At 39.4% G+C, this 19,261-nt stretch overlaps 1 protein-coding gene across 1 annotated transcript in view; it reads right to left on the bottom strand.

The window, feature by feature from the left end:
* The window catches only part of pdcd4b (programmed cell death 4b), a 38,990-nt gene extending 19,998 nt beyond the window's left edge, over positions 1-18,992 (bottom strand). Inside the window, exons 1-4 of the mRNA XM_068002113.1 lie at positions 18,523-18,992; positions 9,966-10,262; positions 5,732-5,826; positions 5,035-5,148 (exon numbers count right to left, since the gene is read on the bottom strand). Of these exons, the coding sequence (XP_067858214.1) occupies positions 5,035-5,148; positions 5,732-5,826; positions 9,966-10,262; positions 18,523-18,565 (549 nt within the window). The 5' untranslated portion in view covers positions 18,566-18,992. The remainder of the gene's footprint in view (positions 1-5,034; positions 5,149-5,731; positions 5,827-9,965; positions 10,263-18,522) is intronic.
* Positions 18,993-19,261: the final 269 nt, after the last annotated feature.

Below are 19,261 nucleotides of genomic sequence, written 5' to 3'. Positions count from 1 at the left end.
TCCTAATCCTTCCCTGCAGAGGCTAGATGGACCCTGGAAGAAGTGGCCTTAGAAACAGTAGGGGAAGGGTGGAGAAAAGAAAACTATAAACTAGAATGGAGTTTGAAAAAGAGTCCGTCTCTTTTACTACTGCTAACAATTTTGGAAGAGTAACTTTCGTAATGATAGTAATGTATAGCTTTTGTGACAAGTAGCTTGTCAAAACGTTATTGGGCACAAGGCTACAGTATTTAGTTCAGGTTACATTGCTCAGCTATATGATGAGTGGAACCTGCTGAAACAGGTCTAACTAAATATAGTTAATCAAATATGATTTCACAAACACGTGGAATGGCTGTGCTGAATCTCAATAATGTGGTTTTGGTTTTAATCAATGCCATCTTGCATTATATCCAAACTTGGTCACGATTTTTTATTTTGTGTTTTTCTCTGGTCACATTAAATCTGCCCGAGAATCAGGAAAGGGGGCCAAAGAATTTCCACTGCATCGGGTTAAACTCACTTGATTGCTGCTTCAAGAAAAGTATTTTATTAATGCCATAATTTAAAATATGTGGAAGGGAACGCATGTAAACAAATACACAGTTGAATGACAAGTTCCAAATAATGCAGTCTCACTACAAATTCTACTGAATGTGGTCCAAAGATTGGTATGACATATTTCCACATTTGAGAGATCACTGAGTTACATTAAGTTTACGGCACAGAAACTGGCCGCTCAGCCCAACCGATCTATGCCAGTGTTTATGCTCCACACAAGCCTCCTTCCCTACTTTATTTAACCCGATCAGCATACCCTGCTATTTCTTTCTCTCTTGTGTGTTTATCTAGCTTCTCTTTAAATGCATCTATGCTATTTGCCTCACCTACTCCTTGTGGTAGTGCGTTCCGAATTCTACCCAATCTTTGGGTAAAGAAGTTTATCCTGAATTCCCTATTGGATTTATTAGTGACTATTTTATATTTATAACCTCTAGTTTTGGCTCCCCCACAAGTGGAAACATTTTCTCTACGTATACCCTATCAAACCCTTTCATTAGCTTAAAGACCTCTATCACGTCACCCCTCAGCCTTCTCTTTTCTAGAGAAAGTCCCAGCCTGTTCAGCCTTTCCTGATAAGTATATCCTCCAAGTTCTGGTATCATCCTTGTGAACCTTTTTTGCACCTTCTCCAATGCCTCTATATCCTATTTATAATATGGAGACCAGAACTGCACACAGTACTCCAAGTGTTGTCTAACTATAAAGTGTTTTATACAAGTTTAACATAATTTCTCTGTTTTTCAATTCTATCCCTCTAGGAATGAAACTAGTACTTGATTTGCCTTTTCTATGGCCTTATTAACCTGCGTTGCTACTTTTAGTGATTGGTCTACCTATGCCCCGAGAATCCTTTGCTCCTCTATCCCGTTATCCAAGCAGTATGTGGCCCCCTTATTCTTCCTACCAAAATGCACCACCTCACACTTACTATATTGAAATTCACTTGTCAATTACATACTCATTCTGCATGTTTATATTAATGTTCTCTTGCATTTTGAGGCATTCTTCCTTTGTATTAACTACACTCCCCAATTTGGTGTCGTCCACAAATTTTGAAATTGAACTTCCAATTTCCAAGTCCAAATTGTTTATGTAAATTATGAACAACAGGGGTCCCAGCACCAATCCCTGTGGAACTTCCCACCTTTTGCTAGTCTGAGTAGTTACCCTTAACCCCTACTCTCTGTTTACAGTTTTGTAACCAGCTTGTTATCCATTCTGCTACTTGTCCCAATTCCACATGCTCTGACCTTTGTCATGTGTCCACAATGCAGTACCTTATCGTAGGCCTTTTGAAAATCCAAATATATCACATCTACTGCATTACCACTGTCTACTCTTCCTGTTACTTCTTCAAAGATTAGTCAAGTGTGACTTTCCATTCTGAAATCTGTGACTGCTCTATTATATTTTTGTTTTCTACATGTTTTTCTAATACATCTTTCAGTAAAGATTCCATTATCTTTCCTACCACCGACATTAAGCTAACTGGTCTATAGTTCCCTGCACTTATTCTATCTCCCTTTTTAAATATAGGAAGATCATTTGCTGTCCGCTAGTCCTGTGGCACTATTCCCTTTCTAATGAATTTTTAATTACAATAGTGCCTCTGCTCTCTCTTCCCTAACTTATTTTAATATGCACAGATGCAATTCATCCAGACCAGGGATTTTATCCTCTTTCTCCCCCCTTTCTATTTTACATGTCTTTATATCTTTTTTGATCTCTTCTTCTAATGTCATGCCCACCTGGTTAGTCTCCCTGGTAAATACTGAGGCACGATAACTTAAATATTTCTGCCATTTCGCTGGCATTACCTGTGAGTTTATCTTGTGCATCCCTAAGTGGCCCTATCCCTATCCTAATTTTGTTCCTATTGGTCCTCATTTGCTATAGACCTCAGCCCTTCCTGCTAGCTATAATTAGGTCAAATTATCTCAACAGCAAGCAATAAAACAGGCACAAAAAGCTTGCTCCACAACTCAACACAAGTCACAGAAAAGCAGGGAGCGCTCTGTGTCCTGGCCAACATTTATTGCTCAACCAATAACGCCAAAACAGATTAATTAGTCATTTATCTCACTGCTGTGTCCAAATTCGCTGTTGTGTATGCCTAAATAACATTTCAAAAGTAATTCATTGGCTGTGAAGTGCTTTGGAATTTTCTGAGGATGTGAACAGTGCTATGTAAGTGCAGGTTCATTCTTTACTACAATAAACCTGCCATATGTTACTAACTCCAGACCAATTCTAGCCAGCACAGGACAACAAGAAATATCTGCAAAACATCAATTGAATTCTAGGTAAAGGAGCAGGTATCTCCCCTTCATAATATTTATTATGGGGAAATTCCACACATAATGGCTCTTTAACGGTCAATGCAATTCCTCCAACTCCCATTTGTGGAAAAAATATTTAAAATGAGAAGTTGAATCGTACTTCTGATCATCTATATTAAATTGAACTTTTATTAACATTTCATGTAGTGGCTGATAAGCATTCAGTGTAGTTTATTTTTTAAAATAGTCACAAACCTCTTACTAGTTCTACTCCCTCAAAAGGACACATTAGTTCTTGTAGGAGCCAAGACAGCCCATGACTTTACTAATTAAACTGAGGAAATTTGCAAAATGATGACCACTCACTTCTGAAAAGAGCAGCGGACATAATTTAGCAGAAGTATCAAATACTATGTCTTCTGTGATTGTAATAATCCTTGAAAAGGTAATGACTTTAGGAAAATTAGGCGAAAGGTATAAATCAATGGCTAGCCACAAAATAGGTTTTCACGTGAGAGTCCCTAATTCTCACAATCTTTTCAATTGTCACCTGACCGGCACAGCCTCATTTACGGAAAAATAAACCACTTTACAGCAACTAGTGAGGACATCTCTTCACACAGCAATATTCTATTGCTAATTATGATGCTGCCACTGTATTTGATGGTTTCCTATTCATGAATGATTTCCATAATTTGCAAGCCAAATATTTACAATTAAGAATGGAAATAACTGCCGTGTAACTTTCACCCTGATAGATATGGGACTTAAGTACCCTGCAACAAATTCTACTATATAAAAAGATAGCGAGAGGCAAAACAAACTTTGGGTATCAATATATAAATGAATGTGTTCTGTTCAAATATAAAGCCAAGAATTAGTGAGTTCTAAGATGGCCACCCAGCTCCACTATGTTCAGCTTCCAGGAGATGCCATTTGCTTTCAACTTCCATATAGCATTAATGTGCTAATAAGCTAGGAAGATCTTGTTTGAATGTGGTGAGCAACCACCATCTGTGGATAATTCAACCTAGAGATGGGACATTCAGAGCAACCATTAAAATGCATTCCAGACATTTCAAAGACTAATGGAACATTTAAGCTGTTGGCCTAACAGGGGCAGAAAGCAAGTGGCTAAAGCATAAGTGTGTGGGAACCAGGATGATCCTGAGAAAAACAGAACCAAAAGCCAGTGCTGGACCATGTTATAGACTGTTAGTAAAGAGACTCTTTACACGCATTGCTGTCAAAAAGAAGAGTTTCGGCCATTACTGCCATCATTTTACTTAAACCTGCGTTGTTCTGTACGCATTCTAGTTGTTTAATTTCCATAAATAAATTTTGTTATTTAATTTGGAATCTAAGCCAAGCTAGAGTGTGGTACATTGATAACACCATCTTCTAGAAGGTTCACTTACAGGAAGCATGGTGAGACTGCTGCAAGATAAAAAGGTTTATTAAAATACCCTAAATTGACATACTGGTAGTAGAAGTTCAAGATACACCTGTGCAGTCATGCCTACAAAAAATGTAGTGGTATATTTGTAACTAAGTTCAGAAAATATTCAGAAGATGCAAAACCAGCTACAAGTGACTAAACAACAGAACAACCAACCATTGACATGGGCTGATAAACCTTTTTTGGAGTTAAATCCTATACTTATCTGAGAGACCCATGTCTTGCACCTGTAATTATTGCTTCCAGTTGGTCAGTGATGAATCTATGATTATTTGTAAAATTTTGAAACTCATCTATGAATGAAGCATTTAATTAGAATTTAATTAAATGGGCACTTCCAGCAAGTGACTTATGTATTAATATAACCTGTTAAGAAAGCTAGTTGGATATGAATAGTAACTATAAACAAGCATCACAAAATATAAATTTTTTAAAAATCACATTTTTTAATCAGTGTTTGAAGACAATTATGAGCAGAGATAAAGTGATTCAAATGAGCAAATATAATGAAAAGCATTTTACCCTAAGCAAGCCAAATAAGCAAAAAGTCCAAACCCCCATGTTCCCATCCAATAATTTTTTAACATTACTTCCTATCTGTGAAGATTAAATGTCTTTAAATTCAGATGAATCCACTTTTTAAAAAAAACTTGTAGGAAAATGCTACAATGTTTAAAAGTAAAGAATCTTAACACAATTCCAAATGCCTCCACCCACTTTTATATTTAAATTAAATAGCATTTGAATACATACCAGAACCTCATTAGTGTCTCCATGTTCAAAGTATTCTTGTACAATTGGAGTCACAGTTTTCTGAAAAACCCCTTCATCTAAGGGTAGAACCACTGTTTCATACACGCAATTCTCCTGTTGAGATTTACAAAAAAACTAAAACAATAGTATTATAAACCAAAACAAGTTTCCTAATTCAGAATATTTCTGTTAGTCTGTGAAACATACTGCAGCAAAAGAGGGACGTGGTGATCGGCTCATTAAAGAGATTAGGACATTGTACAAATTGGTGTTAGCCCACCATTGAGTTATTGGGGAGTGTCGAGATATATGAATTGAAAGACAGATTAAACAAAGTGAACGCATTTAGGATGCTAAATGAGCAAGTAGGTTCTAAACTCTACTAGATTTTTGAGGGTCCTCCTTCAACCATCATAAACAAAGCCTAAACAAGATCGTCTGCTATGGGGAAAAATGTTGATGTTAATCCTCTCCCAGAGCAAGGAAGGAAGAAGTACTTCTGAACAGAATCTGAAGATCTGTTTCAATCTAACCAACTGCATGAAATATTTCAATCTATTATCGTACAAAACTATGCCTTTGTTGACCATTAGAAATGAAAGTTTGAAAAATAAGAGTAGGAACAAATACAATTAGCAATAGGTTATTTGATTAAGCCTTGTTAGTTGGTAGCATGGTTTAAGAAACATTCACTCACCTGATCTTCATCATAATTGGGATCTCGGACATCCACTTCCTCCAGATCATACACCTCACCAGGTGTCCCCCAGACACCTTTACCTCCTGCTCCACCTACCAATAGAATTTGAAATTTGAATAATTAAAAATACGAGAACACAAATACACATCTACTACTTAAAAAAAAATCCCAGCACTAGTTTAAACAAGCCTTCTGCTAACACAACATTTTTAAAATGTGGCCCAAATACCATATTTCGGTTTCAAAACTGTAATCTGGGGCATGATAAGAAAGAAAATCTAATTAGAAATAATTCTGATCCAAGGTGACATATTTACAAGTTGTATAGAGTGCTGACTGAAGTGACATTTGACGTCAAGCAAATTAGAGTAACTGCCATCCAATCTGATCATTCCCTTCCAACACAATTGCACTTTATTCAGTACAATCCCCCCTATAATTGTAGACGTACTCATTGGAAAATAAACCATTTTGTTCCAAAAAAAAAGTAGGCCCTGTCTTTTTATTTTCATGCTACATCAAGGTCTTACATATCAAGTAATATGCAGTACAACTGTAAACAAATAAATATTTATTAACAGAATTTCCATTGAGCTCCACTTCCCATGAGATCGTAGCTATTTGATTCCTATCACACTAGCGCTGGGTTAGTACTCAGGCTGTAAAAATACAGCTCCTGGCAACTGCAAAACGCACAATTACTACCTTGAATGGATAAATGCATTCCTGTATGTTTTTGACATTATAGGAATCCATTACATTGTTTTACAGCAGATAAAAAATTGAACAATGCTAACAAGGATCTGTGGGTAACCACCTGGTGCCGAGTATTTCACAAGAATTGGTGTTATCTCTCCTCACTGGCTGGTAGGGCCTTGACAAATCATTTTGTTTTCAAATTTGTCATCTTCTTGGCTGTATTTTTTACACTGGACATAAAACTTGCATTTTTCAGACAGTGTGACAGCTGCAGTAACTAGGCAAGGACGTACAAAAATGTGATTTATGGGCAACGATTCTCCGCCCAACCAAACAGTTTCTAGAAGCCGCTCCCAATAATCAAAGTCAAGGTCCACAAATTGGTATATTCCAGAATTTGTAATTGAACAATCAATAATTCCCTTATTCAAGTCTAGGACTTTCACTCACTCCCTTAACTGCAATTGTAAACTTACCATGTAGGAAATCACAGAAGCAAATCTAAATCCTATCACATTAACAAACAAACAAACTTAAATGTCTCCACATACTTCCCCTCCCCCTCCCCCTCCCCCCCTCCCCCCCCCACCCCCACAATCTCCAGTGCTCATTGCACTCTCAGAGTGAGATTATTCTAATCTACATCTCAGCAAAATACACAAAAGCAGTCTCAACAAAGTTTCTAATTGGTTTAAAGTCCACAACATATCAGCCCATAAGAAATTCTTAATCATATAATGTACAAGGATGACTGATGGAGAAACTAGAAATGTCTCACTGATGCAACAGATGGCATTCAGAGTTTGGAATCAAGACTCCAGTTCAAGCTTCGGTCAGAGTAAATAGCTTTTAGCCAACATTTAACTCATGCTGCACTTGATGTGAATAATGGGTGCAAGAGGGTATTCTGGGTGTAAATATTCCATTACCAGCAATGGACACCCCTCCCCACTTACAAATTCAGTTTGAAAATATTTGTGAGTATCTTGGCAACCAGATATATATTTTCTGGAGTGGCAGGTGACTGCAGACAATAGGCATCTCATAAGACCAACCATACTTTTAGTATAGGTGACCAAAATTGAAAATACCTATCCATAATACTATACATTTTACCCACTACATCTGTGAGTATCAAATTACAGTGTAGCTAATAGCCCATTTAGATTAAAGCAACAGCCTCAGCAGGAAGCATTATAATATAAATGCGGTGGTGTGAATGATTTCAGAAGCAGGGAAGACCATGTCCATCACCTCTGAAAGTGAAGCTCTTCCTGGTGCCACTCGACATTGGGTACGCCACAGGTAGGCCGCATTCTCAGGCTACCTATACTAGCCAGCAATAAAATATCTCCAATTCTGAGGTGGTCTACAGCCAGAATGGTAAAAGTGAAAACTTGGAACATTTGCACACGCTGTTCTGGTGTTGCTAAATCCACTCTGCAGCATAAACAGAGTGAATCAGTCGAATGTAATATGATGGGTTTCTGCAATCTAAATGGGGCTGTGTAAATCACCAAATTTCCAATCGGTTATGGAAGCTCTATCAGGTTGAGTGCACAGCCCCATCCTCAGGCATGAAGAGCCTGTCATCCCTAAAACCCTTTAAAGTAAATATTCATTGTTTAACTAACACCTCCACTTGAACTCTGAAATATTAACGAAGACAGCATGGGATGATTTTGACCAGAGCCATTTATAAAGCAAATGGCAGCTTCCTAATGGCCTACTGAAAAGAATCATGAAATGTCACCATTTCCTGTAGATACAATTCCTGCCAAGACCCAGCAATAACATCAGTTCTAGCCAGCTATTCTGTAGTTGGCATCAGAGCACGCATTCATTACCGGATTATTCATGACCAGGAGTTCATCCAAAATAGTCTGAATAAAGGGCATAAGTTACTCAATTCATCTTTAAAAACTTTCTCTAATAGGTTGCACTGCTGAAGTCCTTAACCCATGACTGTCATTTCCAGACTCAATTACAACTGGGCCGAATGGCCTCCTCTGTGCCGTAAATTTCTATGATTCTACTCCAGTGCTCTCCTTACCTGGCTTCCAAGTTCTACCTCCACTGTCCACATCTTATCCCACTCTCCCTCATCATCCCTGCTCTCACCAACTTTCATTTGCTCCCTATTCCCCAATGCCTCGATTTCAAGTCCCTCCATGGCTGCGCCTCTCCCAATGTAGACAAGTTCCACAACCACAAATAATAAGTAGGAAGCCATGGAATAGGAGTTAAAGTAGTGCACTGGATAATTGGCTTAAAAACAGGAGCCATAAATTGGAACTTTCCCAGTTGAAAAAGAGGTTATAAGAGATGTACTGTATACATTAATGATATGGAGGAGAATTTCATAACTTCAAAACAAATGTATTAAAATAGTAAACAAATAAGTAAATAGTAGTAATATATTTGCAGTAGTGGTTAAGCTGGGATAGCTTCTCACAATACAAAGAACCTGTAACCTATACCAAACCAACTTTTTATTCACTTTCATTTTTCATTGTTCTTTTTATACTCTCGCCAACTGAAGTATCTTTGAAAGCCCCAGACAGAATCAAAGATTTTAAACAAGGCATGCTGATAAAACCCTTTGAAACAATAACTAGAACCAAGTAAAATTTAAATAACTACCTGTTCACTTCAAAACAAAATTGCCAGAAACAAGTGTTATTTGAATTAAGTAATCTGGCTCCTCCTTCAAGCAAACTGTGCAGTAGCCAAACAAAAATCGCTGCAACACTGTATCCCATTAAGCTGGGGCATAATTTCTGTGAATGAAGCTAAATTTTAACTCCTTATATACCACGGCAGAATTAAAGAAGCCAATGTGAAACTAAATCTGAGAGAAAAACACTTCTTGTCACAACTATCATCCCACTACTTGGCTAAAGTAAAATGGTAAATAGCAGAGGGATAAAGTACAAATCTATAGAATTTGCATTGTCAATGTATAAGGTGTAGCATCAGACCCTGTCTAATGTGCACAGTTCTGGCAATTTATCATAGGAAGGATATTATTGCCCTCAAGATGCAATAAAGACAAGTAATCAAGATGATTCCAAGCATCAGTAATTTCAGGTATGAGGAAAGGTTAAGGAAGTGGGGTTCTCTTTGGAAAAGCTGAAGACAATGAAATTTTCAAGATTATGAAAGGAAACAATAAAAGGTGATCCACGCAATTGTTCACCATGATGGAAGATCTTAAATACAAAGAGATGCAAGTTAAAAGTGTAAGAGGGAAGTCATGCGGAACTCGGGTAACAGAATTCTGGAAAATGTTACCAAGGAAGGCCATTGAAGCAAATAACAAAAGGAGAATGCAGGCTGCAAGATATGGCGGTATCAAAAGACGCCATTGAGCTTAATGGCCTGTTCTTTTCCTGAAAATTGTTGTCCTTAGAAAATATGTTGCGAGGCTTTACCTCAGTGCTCAGCCCACATCTTCCTCCTCAAAATGTTCTGTATAGAAAGTACATCCTTGAATGTTAATCAGTTCCAAAATAAAACCTCAAGTACTTGCCTTTCTTGGGCAGTCCTCTTCCTTTCCCCATCCGTGATTTCCTGTCCAACATTTTCCCCTTCGGGCTAGTGGGAATAATACTCCGACTACTCTCCCCATTATCACTGAGAGAATCTCCTCGTCCAGAATCCCGAGACGAGTTCTTCCTCAAACGTCTCTTGGCTTTGGCCTTGAGCCGAGCTTCGTGAATGGACGTCTCTCGTGATGTCCAGTTCCCATTGATTTCATTTGGCAGCATAATGGCTTCAGTTTGATCTTCATCTCCAGACAACATGTTACTAGTACTGTTGTCAAGTTCTGAAACAGCAAGTTGAGCCATTAAGTCAACAATGGTGTTCAACATTCAGTAAAAGTACAATATAAAGTGTACTTTTTAAGGTGGAGACTAGCACAACAGAAAAACAATTAACACCAGTAGCAGTTGACACTTTCACCTGCAACATCTGTGACAACAATGAATCTCAGCCTAGAAAAAAAATGATACACCCTACTGCTACTGGCCTGCAGTATAGACACCTCCTGTGAGATACATCACATGCAGAAACTGTATACAAACTAGCGTACAACCTAGTCAGTCACCTGCTCTTGTCTAAAAGAGAAATCACAAAGCACCCACAAGGGAAAAATATCAAATAGATGGTGCATAGACTGTTTAGTAGGGCAAATTATTCTTACTAAAAATGAAATATCAAACTCTTCAGATTTGTGTTACTTGTAAGTGGTACTTAGGATACATACCTTTCCTACTAAAAGTATACTGCTTAGAATGATTAGTATTTGACAGCTTAATACTGAAGGAAGAACCAATGAACATATATATGCACATTTTTAAAAAATCTGTACATGCAAACAAGATACTAAAAAAGCCTGTCATCTGATAGGTTAACCCCTCTCTCACTTGCAGCCTCTCTATCAGAACTTCTTATCTTTCTTCATTATATGGTACTATGATCAATGCTTTTCTCTCATTCTTTCTAAGCTTCAAATAGGCCATGCTTATTCCACCTCCATGCATGGTCACATTGTGTTGAAATCAAGACACATCGTACAATTTTCTACTCACTCATCCCCCACCCCCAAAGACCCTGAAAAGTGAAACGTACTTACCTCAGTCACTCTTTCCTTCAACAACCTTCAAGCTTTAAAATCCAAACATTCTAAACTAATGAGCCTTGGTCCGTCACTTTGGTTTCTTAAAACACACACACACACGCAATAGACAACGCAGGATGGAAATATGACAAGTAGCTACAGCACCTCTAAACTGGTTCCAACACACAACTTACCCCATACAGAGATTTATCTGCTCCAGTTATACATCAATTAAACAGGTAGCATGAACATATTCAGAGTGTTTCATTTTTATTACCTGCTTGCATCATTCACTCAAAGCATGCCTGAAGCTCTGTTCCATAACTGTTGGTGACATTTCCAATGGCAGAGCTATTATATGGCCCCATATTCTCTAAGTTTAACATTTTTCAGGCTGTCTCCCTGGTATTAAGGAAATCAGTAGCACTATACTGCATGTTTGGCCATGATGATGTGTCAGACACCAAATGCACTCTAACTATGACAGTAAAGCTGTGGCCACTTTGAACATAAGAAATAGGAGCAGGAGTAGGCCTATCGGCCCCTCGAGCCTGCTCCATCACTCAACAAGATCATGGCTGATCTGATCCCAAGCTCAAATCCAAATTCATGTCCAATTTCCTGCCCGCTCCCCAATTCCCTTTACTTCTAGGAAACTGTCTATTTCTGTTTTAAATTTATTTAATGATGTAGCTTCCACAGCTTCCTGGGGCAGCAAATTCCACAGACCTACTACCCTCTGAGTGAAGAAGTTTCTCCTCATCTCAGTTTTGAAAGAGCAGCCCCTTATTCTAAGATTATGCCCCCTAGTTCCAGTTTCACCCATCCTTGGGAACATCCTGACCGCATCCACCCGATCAAGCCCCTTCACAATCTTATATGTTTCAATAAGATCGCCTCTCATTCTTCTGAACTCCAATGAGTAGAGTCCCAATCTACTCAACCTCTCCTCATATGTCCGCCCCCTCATCCCCGGGATTAACCGAGTGAACCTTCTTTGTACTGCCTCGAGAGCAAGTATGTCTTTTCTTAAGTATGGAGACCAAAACTGTACGCAGTATTCCAGGTGCGGTCTCACCAATACCTTATATAACTGCAGCAATACCTCCCTGTTTTTATATTCCATCCCCTTAGCAATAAAAGCCAACATTCTGTTGGCCTTCTTGATCACCTGCTGCACCTGCATACTAACTTTTTGATTTTCTTGCACTAGGACCCCCAGATCCCTTTGTACTGCAGTACTTTCCAGTTTCTCGCCATTAAGATAATAACTTGCTCTCTAATTTTTCCTGCCAAAGTGCATAACCTCACATTTTCCAATATTGTATTGCATCTGCCAAATCTCCACCCACTCACCCAGCCTGTCTATAGCCCCTTGTAGGTTTTTTATGTCCTCCTCACTCTACTTTCCCTCCCATCTTTGTATCATCTGCAAACTTTGATATGTTACACTCGGTCCCCTCCTCCAAATCGTTAATATAGATTGTAAAGAATTGGGGACCCAGCACCGACCCCTGCGGAACACCACTGGCTACTGGTTGCCAGTCCGAGAATGAACCATTTATCCCAACTCTCTGCTTCCTGTTTGGTAGGTGTTTAAATTGGCAAACTGAGGTTAGATCTTCCGTAACGAGTATAAAACACAGTATTAAAAGAACCACAGCCCAACAATGAATTATCATAAAAATTAAAATACTAGACTAGAATAATGAGATTTTGTTTATCAATTTCAAAGTGTGCTGTACCACAAAAATTGCAAATTCACACCTACGCACATTGAGTCTGTCTCAGCTTGACTTTCAGGAGGAAGAGTACAGCAGGGGGTGTGCATGTTTGGGGGGGGGGGTGGCAGAAAAAGAAGAGCAAGAAAAGATTAAGGGGAAAAATACATAAGGGCAAGAAAGTTAGCTTAAAAATGTCAAGATTGCTAGTGCCATATTAAAGAAAAGTTCACGCGGTCAAGATACACCATATATAGCATATTGAAAGTGAAAATGATTCATAACTGCACTCTAGTAAATTCGATTTCTAATTTAAAAGTATAAAGTGCATTTTACTGAATTACTGTTAAGGAAGATACCTGCACACATATTAGTGCATCATAGCTCCACTTTTTACATTTTATATGCATTAAAACTGTTGGTTGGAGACCTGAATTTTCACAAACATATTTGTGGAGAACTTGCTCCTAAAATCAGGAGTGTTGCCAATCATGAAGGCATTGGAACAGAACCATAAAATTGTAAAGCTCCCCAGGGTGCATTAACAAAGGTTCAACAATCAACTTTTTATTTGAAAAATGCCACAAGTGAGATCCCTTGATTGCTCAGTTGATAACTGCATTCAATGAGCCATATAGACCAGGAAGGTCAGGCCATGTTAAGCCCAGAATAATACATTTTGTTTATGGATGTCGAAGTGTTTTGTACAACAAACACAAATTCACATCCACAAATCTCCACACAAAGAGCTCATGATCTCAGCTTGGCTTTCAGAAGGAAGAGGCAAGCAGCTCAAGTGCAGAATGACACTCATAATTGGGGGTGGGGACAATTGGCCTCAGCATCCCTGTGCAATGGATAGGGAGGGGGTGAAGGGAAAAAAAAAGAGCCAGTATTGTGTTATTCCCTATCCAGTGGGACCTGCTGGAAGGTCCTTGCAAGGAGAGGATTAGGCTTGGCTGTCATGGCCACATTGTTGAATAGTTTGTTGATGCTCTCTGTCTAGGTTCACGTGAAGAATGGCGCTTGTGGAACTGTACCTCAGACTCAACACCTTCAGAAATGCGGCAGAAAATGGGGGAAAAAAAGATACAAACAGCAGCAAAATTTTGGAGCAGACTGAAGGAGACATGTCAAGACTTCCCAGTGTTTAATCTAAATTGTTTTTTTAGCTGTTTGGATGTGGATGGAAGCCCACGTCAGAAAAAGTACTCCCATTTTTAAACTCTTAGCTACATTAATGCTATTCCTCAAACTATTTTTAAAAGTTCATTTAATTAGAACCCAAGGATTAAAAAAAATAAAATCATTAGCTCTTTTCTTAACCAATTTTATGGTGGAATGGGAATATTAACCAATTGAGAGTCAAGCAGAGTTCTTATTTGGACAGTTCAGAATAGTGGTTTGAAGTATGCAAAACAGCTCATGTGCAACAGACAATCAGGATTTATTAAAATGTGGTCTCTGGCTGACCAGAATTGGCTAAATGCACGTTATTTTGATCTGAACACCAATATGTCGACAACAACGACACTACTACACCACTACACCACCACCACCACTACCATTACCACTACTAAATTATGAGTCAATAAAAGGCTATTGAAGAATATAAACCAAACAGAGACAGGAAATCACCCCCATTTTGGGAATTCTTCCAACACAACTTTTATAACCATAAGAATAGCTTTGAAGCTGATCTCACTGAACCGTACTAGTGGTAGTGGAGAGGAGACGTGTCAGTTACTGCAACATCAGTCTGAAACAGGAAAAACAGTTGTTCCAATTGGAATGCCAGCCATTAATTAAAAAAATTTGCTTCGTTAATTAATAGTTTATCAAGCGTATGGATGACTTTAAAGACATTTCACAGGCCTATAAATTTAAGTGAAATCTCTGGGTTATGGTTATTAGAGACCTGTCCAGTAAACAATCCTTTGAAGAGCTGACAAAGGAGCTATCTTCCCTGGCTAAGAATATAAGAAAGTACTCATTTTTAAAAAGTATTAATTTAGCAAAGTGTTGCAACACAAATTCTCACTATTTAGGTGGGGTGAATCAGCACTGTGCTGCAGGTTGGTAGAAAAGACAAAGTGCTTCATTGACAGGAAGTTAGAAAGTTGAAGGGAGGGGGGCAAGAGAAACTAAATTTCATTTTCAGGTTGGCAGGCTGTAACTAGTGGAGTGCCGCAAGGATCGGTGCTTGGGCCTCAGCTACTTACAATCTATACTAATGACTTAGATGAAGGGACTGAGTGTAATGTATCCAAGTTTGCTGACGATACAAAGCTAGGTGGGAAAGTAAGCTGTGAGGAGGACACAAAGAGTCTGCAAAGAGATATAGACAGGTTAAGTGTGTGGACAAGAAGGTGGCAGATGGAGTATAATGTGGGGAAATGTGAGGTTATTCACTTTGGTAGGGAGTACAGAAAAACAGAATATTTTCTAAATCGTGATAAACTATTAAATGTTGGTGTTGAGAGGGATTTGGGTGTCCTCATACAAGAAACACAAAAAGTTAGCATGCAGGTACAGCAAGCAATTAGGAAGGCAAATGGATGTTGGTCTTTATTGTAAGGGAGTTGGAGTACAAGAGTAAGGAAGTCTTACTACAATTGTACAAGGCTTTGGTGAGATCACACCTGGAGTACTGTGTACAGTTTTGGTCTGCTTATCTAAGGAAGTATATACTTGTCATAAAGGCTGTGCAATGAAGTTTCACTAGATTGATTCCTGGGATGAGAGGGTTGTCCTATGAGGAGAGATTGAGTAGAATGGGCCTATACTCTCTGGAGTTTAGAAGAATGTGAGGTGATATCATTGAAACATGCTAGATTCAGAGGGGACTCGACAGGGTAGATGCAGAGAGTTTGTTTCCCCTGGCTAGAGAATCTAGAACTAGGGGGTATAGTCTCAGTACAAGGGGTCAGCCATTTAAGACTGAGGCAAGGAGGAATTTCTTCACTCAGAGGGGTGTGAATCTTTGGAAATCTCTACCCCAGGGGACTGTGGATGCTGAGTCGTTAAATATGTTCAAGGCTGAGATAGATTTTTGGACTCTAGGGGAATCAAGGGATATGGGGATCAGGCAGGAAAGTGGAGTTGAGATCGAAGATCAGCCATGATCTGACTGACTGGCGGAGCAGGCTCGAGGGGCCATATGGCCTACTCCTGTTCCTATTCCTTATATTCTAAACAAGTGGGAAACAACAGACTGCACTTTAACAATCTTCAACAATTGTTGGAGAAATCCACATGTCCTCTCAGTTGGATTTCAGGGTTCACAAGGAGACTAGAAACCCTTCTCAAGATGAAAATACAACTAACTAGCCATTGAAAAGTGAATGTCATCTTTACCTCCCCATAAAATAATTTCTAACATTTATTTTGATCTTTGCTGATGTTTGAAGAATATGGTTTAAACAATGAGTATTATTGGGATCAACTGGCATGAAAGAGTCACTAAGCCCAACAATGTGGGTGAGCTGAAGAATCTCAGGCACTTAATGCATCGCTGCTGAAGTTAGTGAGAAAGCTAATCAAAGTTTTAATATTCGTTAACCTAGTAATGTGCCTAAATCTCCATTTCATTTCAGGTAGCAATTTTTGCAGTCAACATACTGAAGTAAAATCAGGCAAGAGCGCCCCCTTCAATACGGCCATGGATCGACCTTTACGGCATGGTTAGAGACCAAGTCTTTTGTAAAACATAAATGATAATGGTCAGCAGAGACTTGAGGAGAAATTTAAAACTGCCCTCATATGAGACAACTTGCATTCATAAGCAACGGTGGAGATATTAGGAGGGATGACTAAAAGCTTGGTCAAACAGGTGGTTTTTAATGAATGTCTTAAAAGAGGTGGTGCAGAGGCGGAAAGGTTCAGGATGGGAATTCCAGAGCTTAGGGCCTAGACAGCTGAAGGCTCAGCCACCAATGGTGGGACAAAGGTAGTGGGGTATGCACAAGAAGCCAGAGATGGAGGAATGCCAAGTTCTCAGAGGGTTGTGGGGCTGGAAGAGGTTAGAGAGATAGGGAGCAGCAAGATCATAAAGGGATTTTAAACAAGGGGGATGAACATTTTAAACTTGAGACGTTGGAGGACTGGTAAACAATATGGGTCAGCGAGCACAGGGGTGATGGGTGAATCAGACTTGGGGTGAACTGGGATACGAGCAGCAGAGTTTTGGATGAGCTCAAGTTTATGGAGGGTGGAAGCTGGGAGGCCGGCCAAGAGAGTATTGGAATAGTTGAGTTTGGAGGTACCAAAAACATGGATGAAGGTTTCAGCGGGAGACTGGTTGAAGCGGGCGATGTTATGCAGAAGTAGGCGATCTTTATGATGGAGAGGATATAGGGTTGGAAGCTCAGCTCAAGGGACACCGAGGTTACACCCTGTGTCATAGCACAAGAGTCAAATTGGCCTTAAAAGATTCGCTCTGTCCCACATTTTAAAAATGACAACATCCATCCCTCAACCCAATTAGTCCCACCGTTTGTCCAGCAGTGACAGGCATGACAATGTTGTCACTATCACACACTTGCTGGGAAACAAGGATCGCACTGCAGGTGGATAACATGGATATGGTCTGCTACATCCAAATCATATCAAATGTTATGGCAGCAGGCATTTAATTTTTTTTCAAATACATTTTACTTACAATTGAATTGTAATTGTACTGTTATCACTAATGCAAATGGCAGCCTGGTTCAGATAGCTCTGGATTCAAGCCCAACTCCAGGACATGGGTTAACAATATTGAGGTGGTGCTGCATTGCTGGAGGTGATTCATTTGCGATGATGAACTGTGGCCCAGTTTGCCTATTCCAGTGATTAAGGTGGACATTAAAGGCCCCATGGCATTATTTGAAGAGAGAGAGACCAGTGTTCTGGAGAACAATCCTCCCTCAAACAATGCCACAAGAAAAATCAGTAAGTCATTCATTGCTATCTGTAGATCAGTTATTGCATTCACCAACATAACAGTCACTGCACTTCAAAATAATAAATTGTGTAAAGTTCACAATGCAGAGATGTGAAAAAGTGCTATTGTATGTAAATACAAGGTTGTTTTCACTCCCACAGATGCCAAATAAATACAGCTTCCTGAAGTTCCATATAAAGCAGCAAGATTACCTGGGTAGTGCAGTAAAGATCATTTTAAATAAAAAGAAAGCTTTTTAAAAAATAAATGAAAGCCAGCTTGGGGGGGGGGGGGAAATATCAGTTACCAAGATATTGTTATAAGTTAAAATTATTAATTAAAGGTTTAGTTAAAACAGGATTATAGCACGTGCAATAGCCCAAAAGATTAATATACGCAATGATTACCCTCAGGAAGTCTAAAAGAAAACAAATAATGCGGCCACAAAACATGTGCAAGCTCTTATATACATTTTTTTTTTGGGGGGGGGGGGGGGGGGAGAAAACCAAAAGAATCCCAATGGCTTCACCACAGCACGTGGTCCTGCAAAGTACTTCCCTTGGAACTTCCTCACTGGAAGTATTTACTTTTGAAGAAAGACAGCGACACATACACACGTTTAAATAATTAATGCATCACTTTTTTTTTAAAAATCGCCATATCGAAAGATGCAATTAGAAAAAAAAAACGTTTGCCCTGCACGTCCTGATCATTATTCCACATTTTAAAAAAAATATATGTAAAAACATTCCTGCATGCAAACCATTAAATCACACCCATGACCGGATTCTCTCTCCCTCACACACACAACACACAGTACCTGCTGGGGAGTTGTTGAATTTCGTCTCTGCTTCTGTTGCCATGTTTGTGAAGGAAACGGGACTGTTTTCTTATTCGAAGGGGGATGATTTTTTTTTTAAAAAAGAAAAAACTTTGAGGCGGGTTTGTTGCTCTTGAATAATTCCCTGTCCCCTCTACCCTTCTCCCTCCCTCCCTCCCTCCCCCACCACCACCACCAGCGGCGGCTCGAACTTAAATGAAAACAAATCCGTTGTTTCTTTTAAAACCGAGCTCTGAGAGAAGAGAATAAAGTGTCAGTACAGCGGCCTTCTTTTTATGTATATATGTGTGTGTAGATAGATATATATTAAATGGATGCGGTGCCCCGGTTCCTCGCTGTAAAGGCTTTTGATTTGATAACACGACTCCCTCTCTCTCTCTATAAATCCCTTCTTGTCGCCTCAACGCCTTCCAGTCGCTTCTGTTTGTTTTTCCTCCCTCGACCTCGTGTCACGAGGGTAGCAACAGCATTGTTCATTCGTCACCTTCGCCGCGGAGCCGACCAATCGCAACGCCGCCTCACCCAAGGTGTTTTTAAAAACCTCAACACGGACGACCAATCAGCGCCCGTCGTGTCCACACGACAACAAAAAAAAAGGGCGACGACGTCTTTCCCCCTCCCCCCCACCACCCCACGTCATCGGCCTCTCCCACCCCCTGTGAGGGGGATGGAGCTTCTTCTAGGCCCGGGGGAGGGGAGGGGGGGGGGTTTCTCAGTG

Source organism: Heptranchias perlo, chromosome 21 (genome assembly GCF_035084215.1).
Source record: "Heptranchias perlo isolate sHepPer1 chromosome 21, sHepPer1.hap1, whole genome shotgun sequence".
NCBI classification, from domain to species: Eukaryota; Metazoa; Chordata; class Chondrichthyes; order Hexanchiformes; family Hexanchidae; genus Heptranchias; species Heptranchias perlo.
Note: the sequence above shows the minus strand (reverse complement) of the source record. Positions and strands in the feature narration are given on the sequence as shown.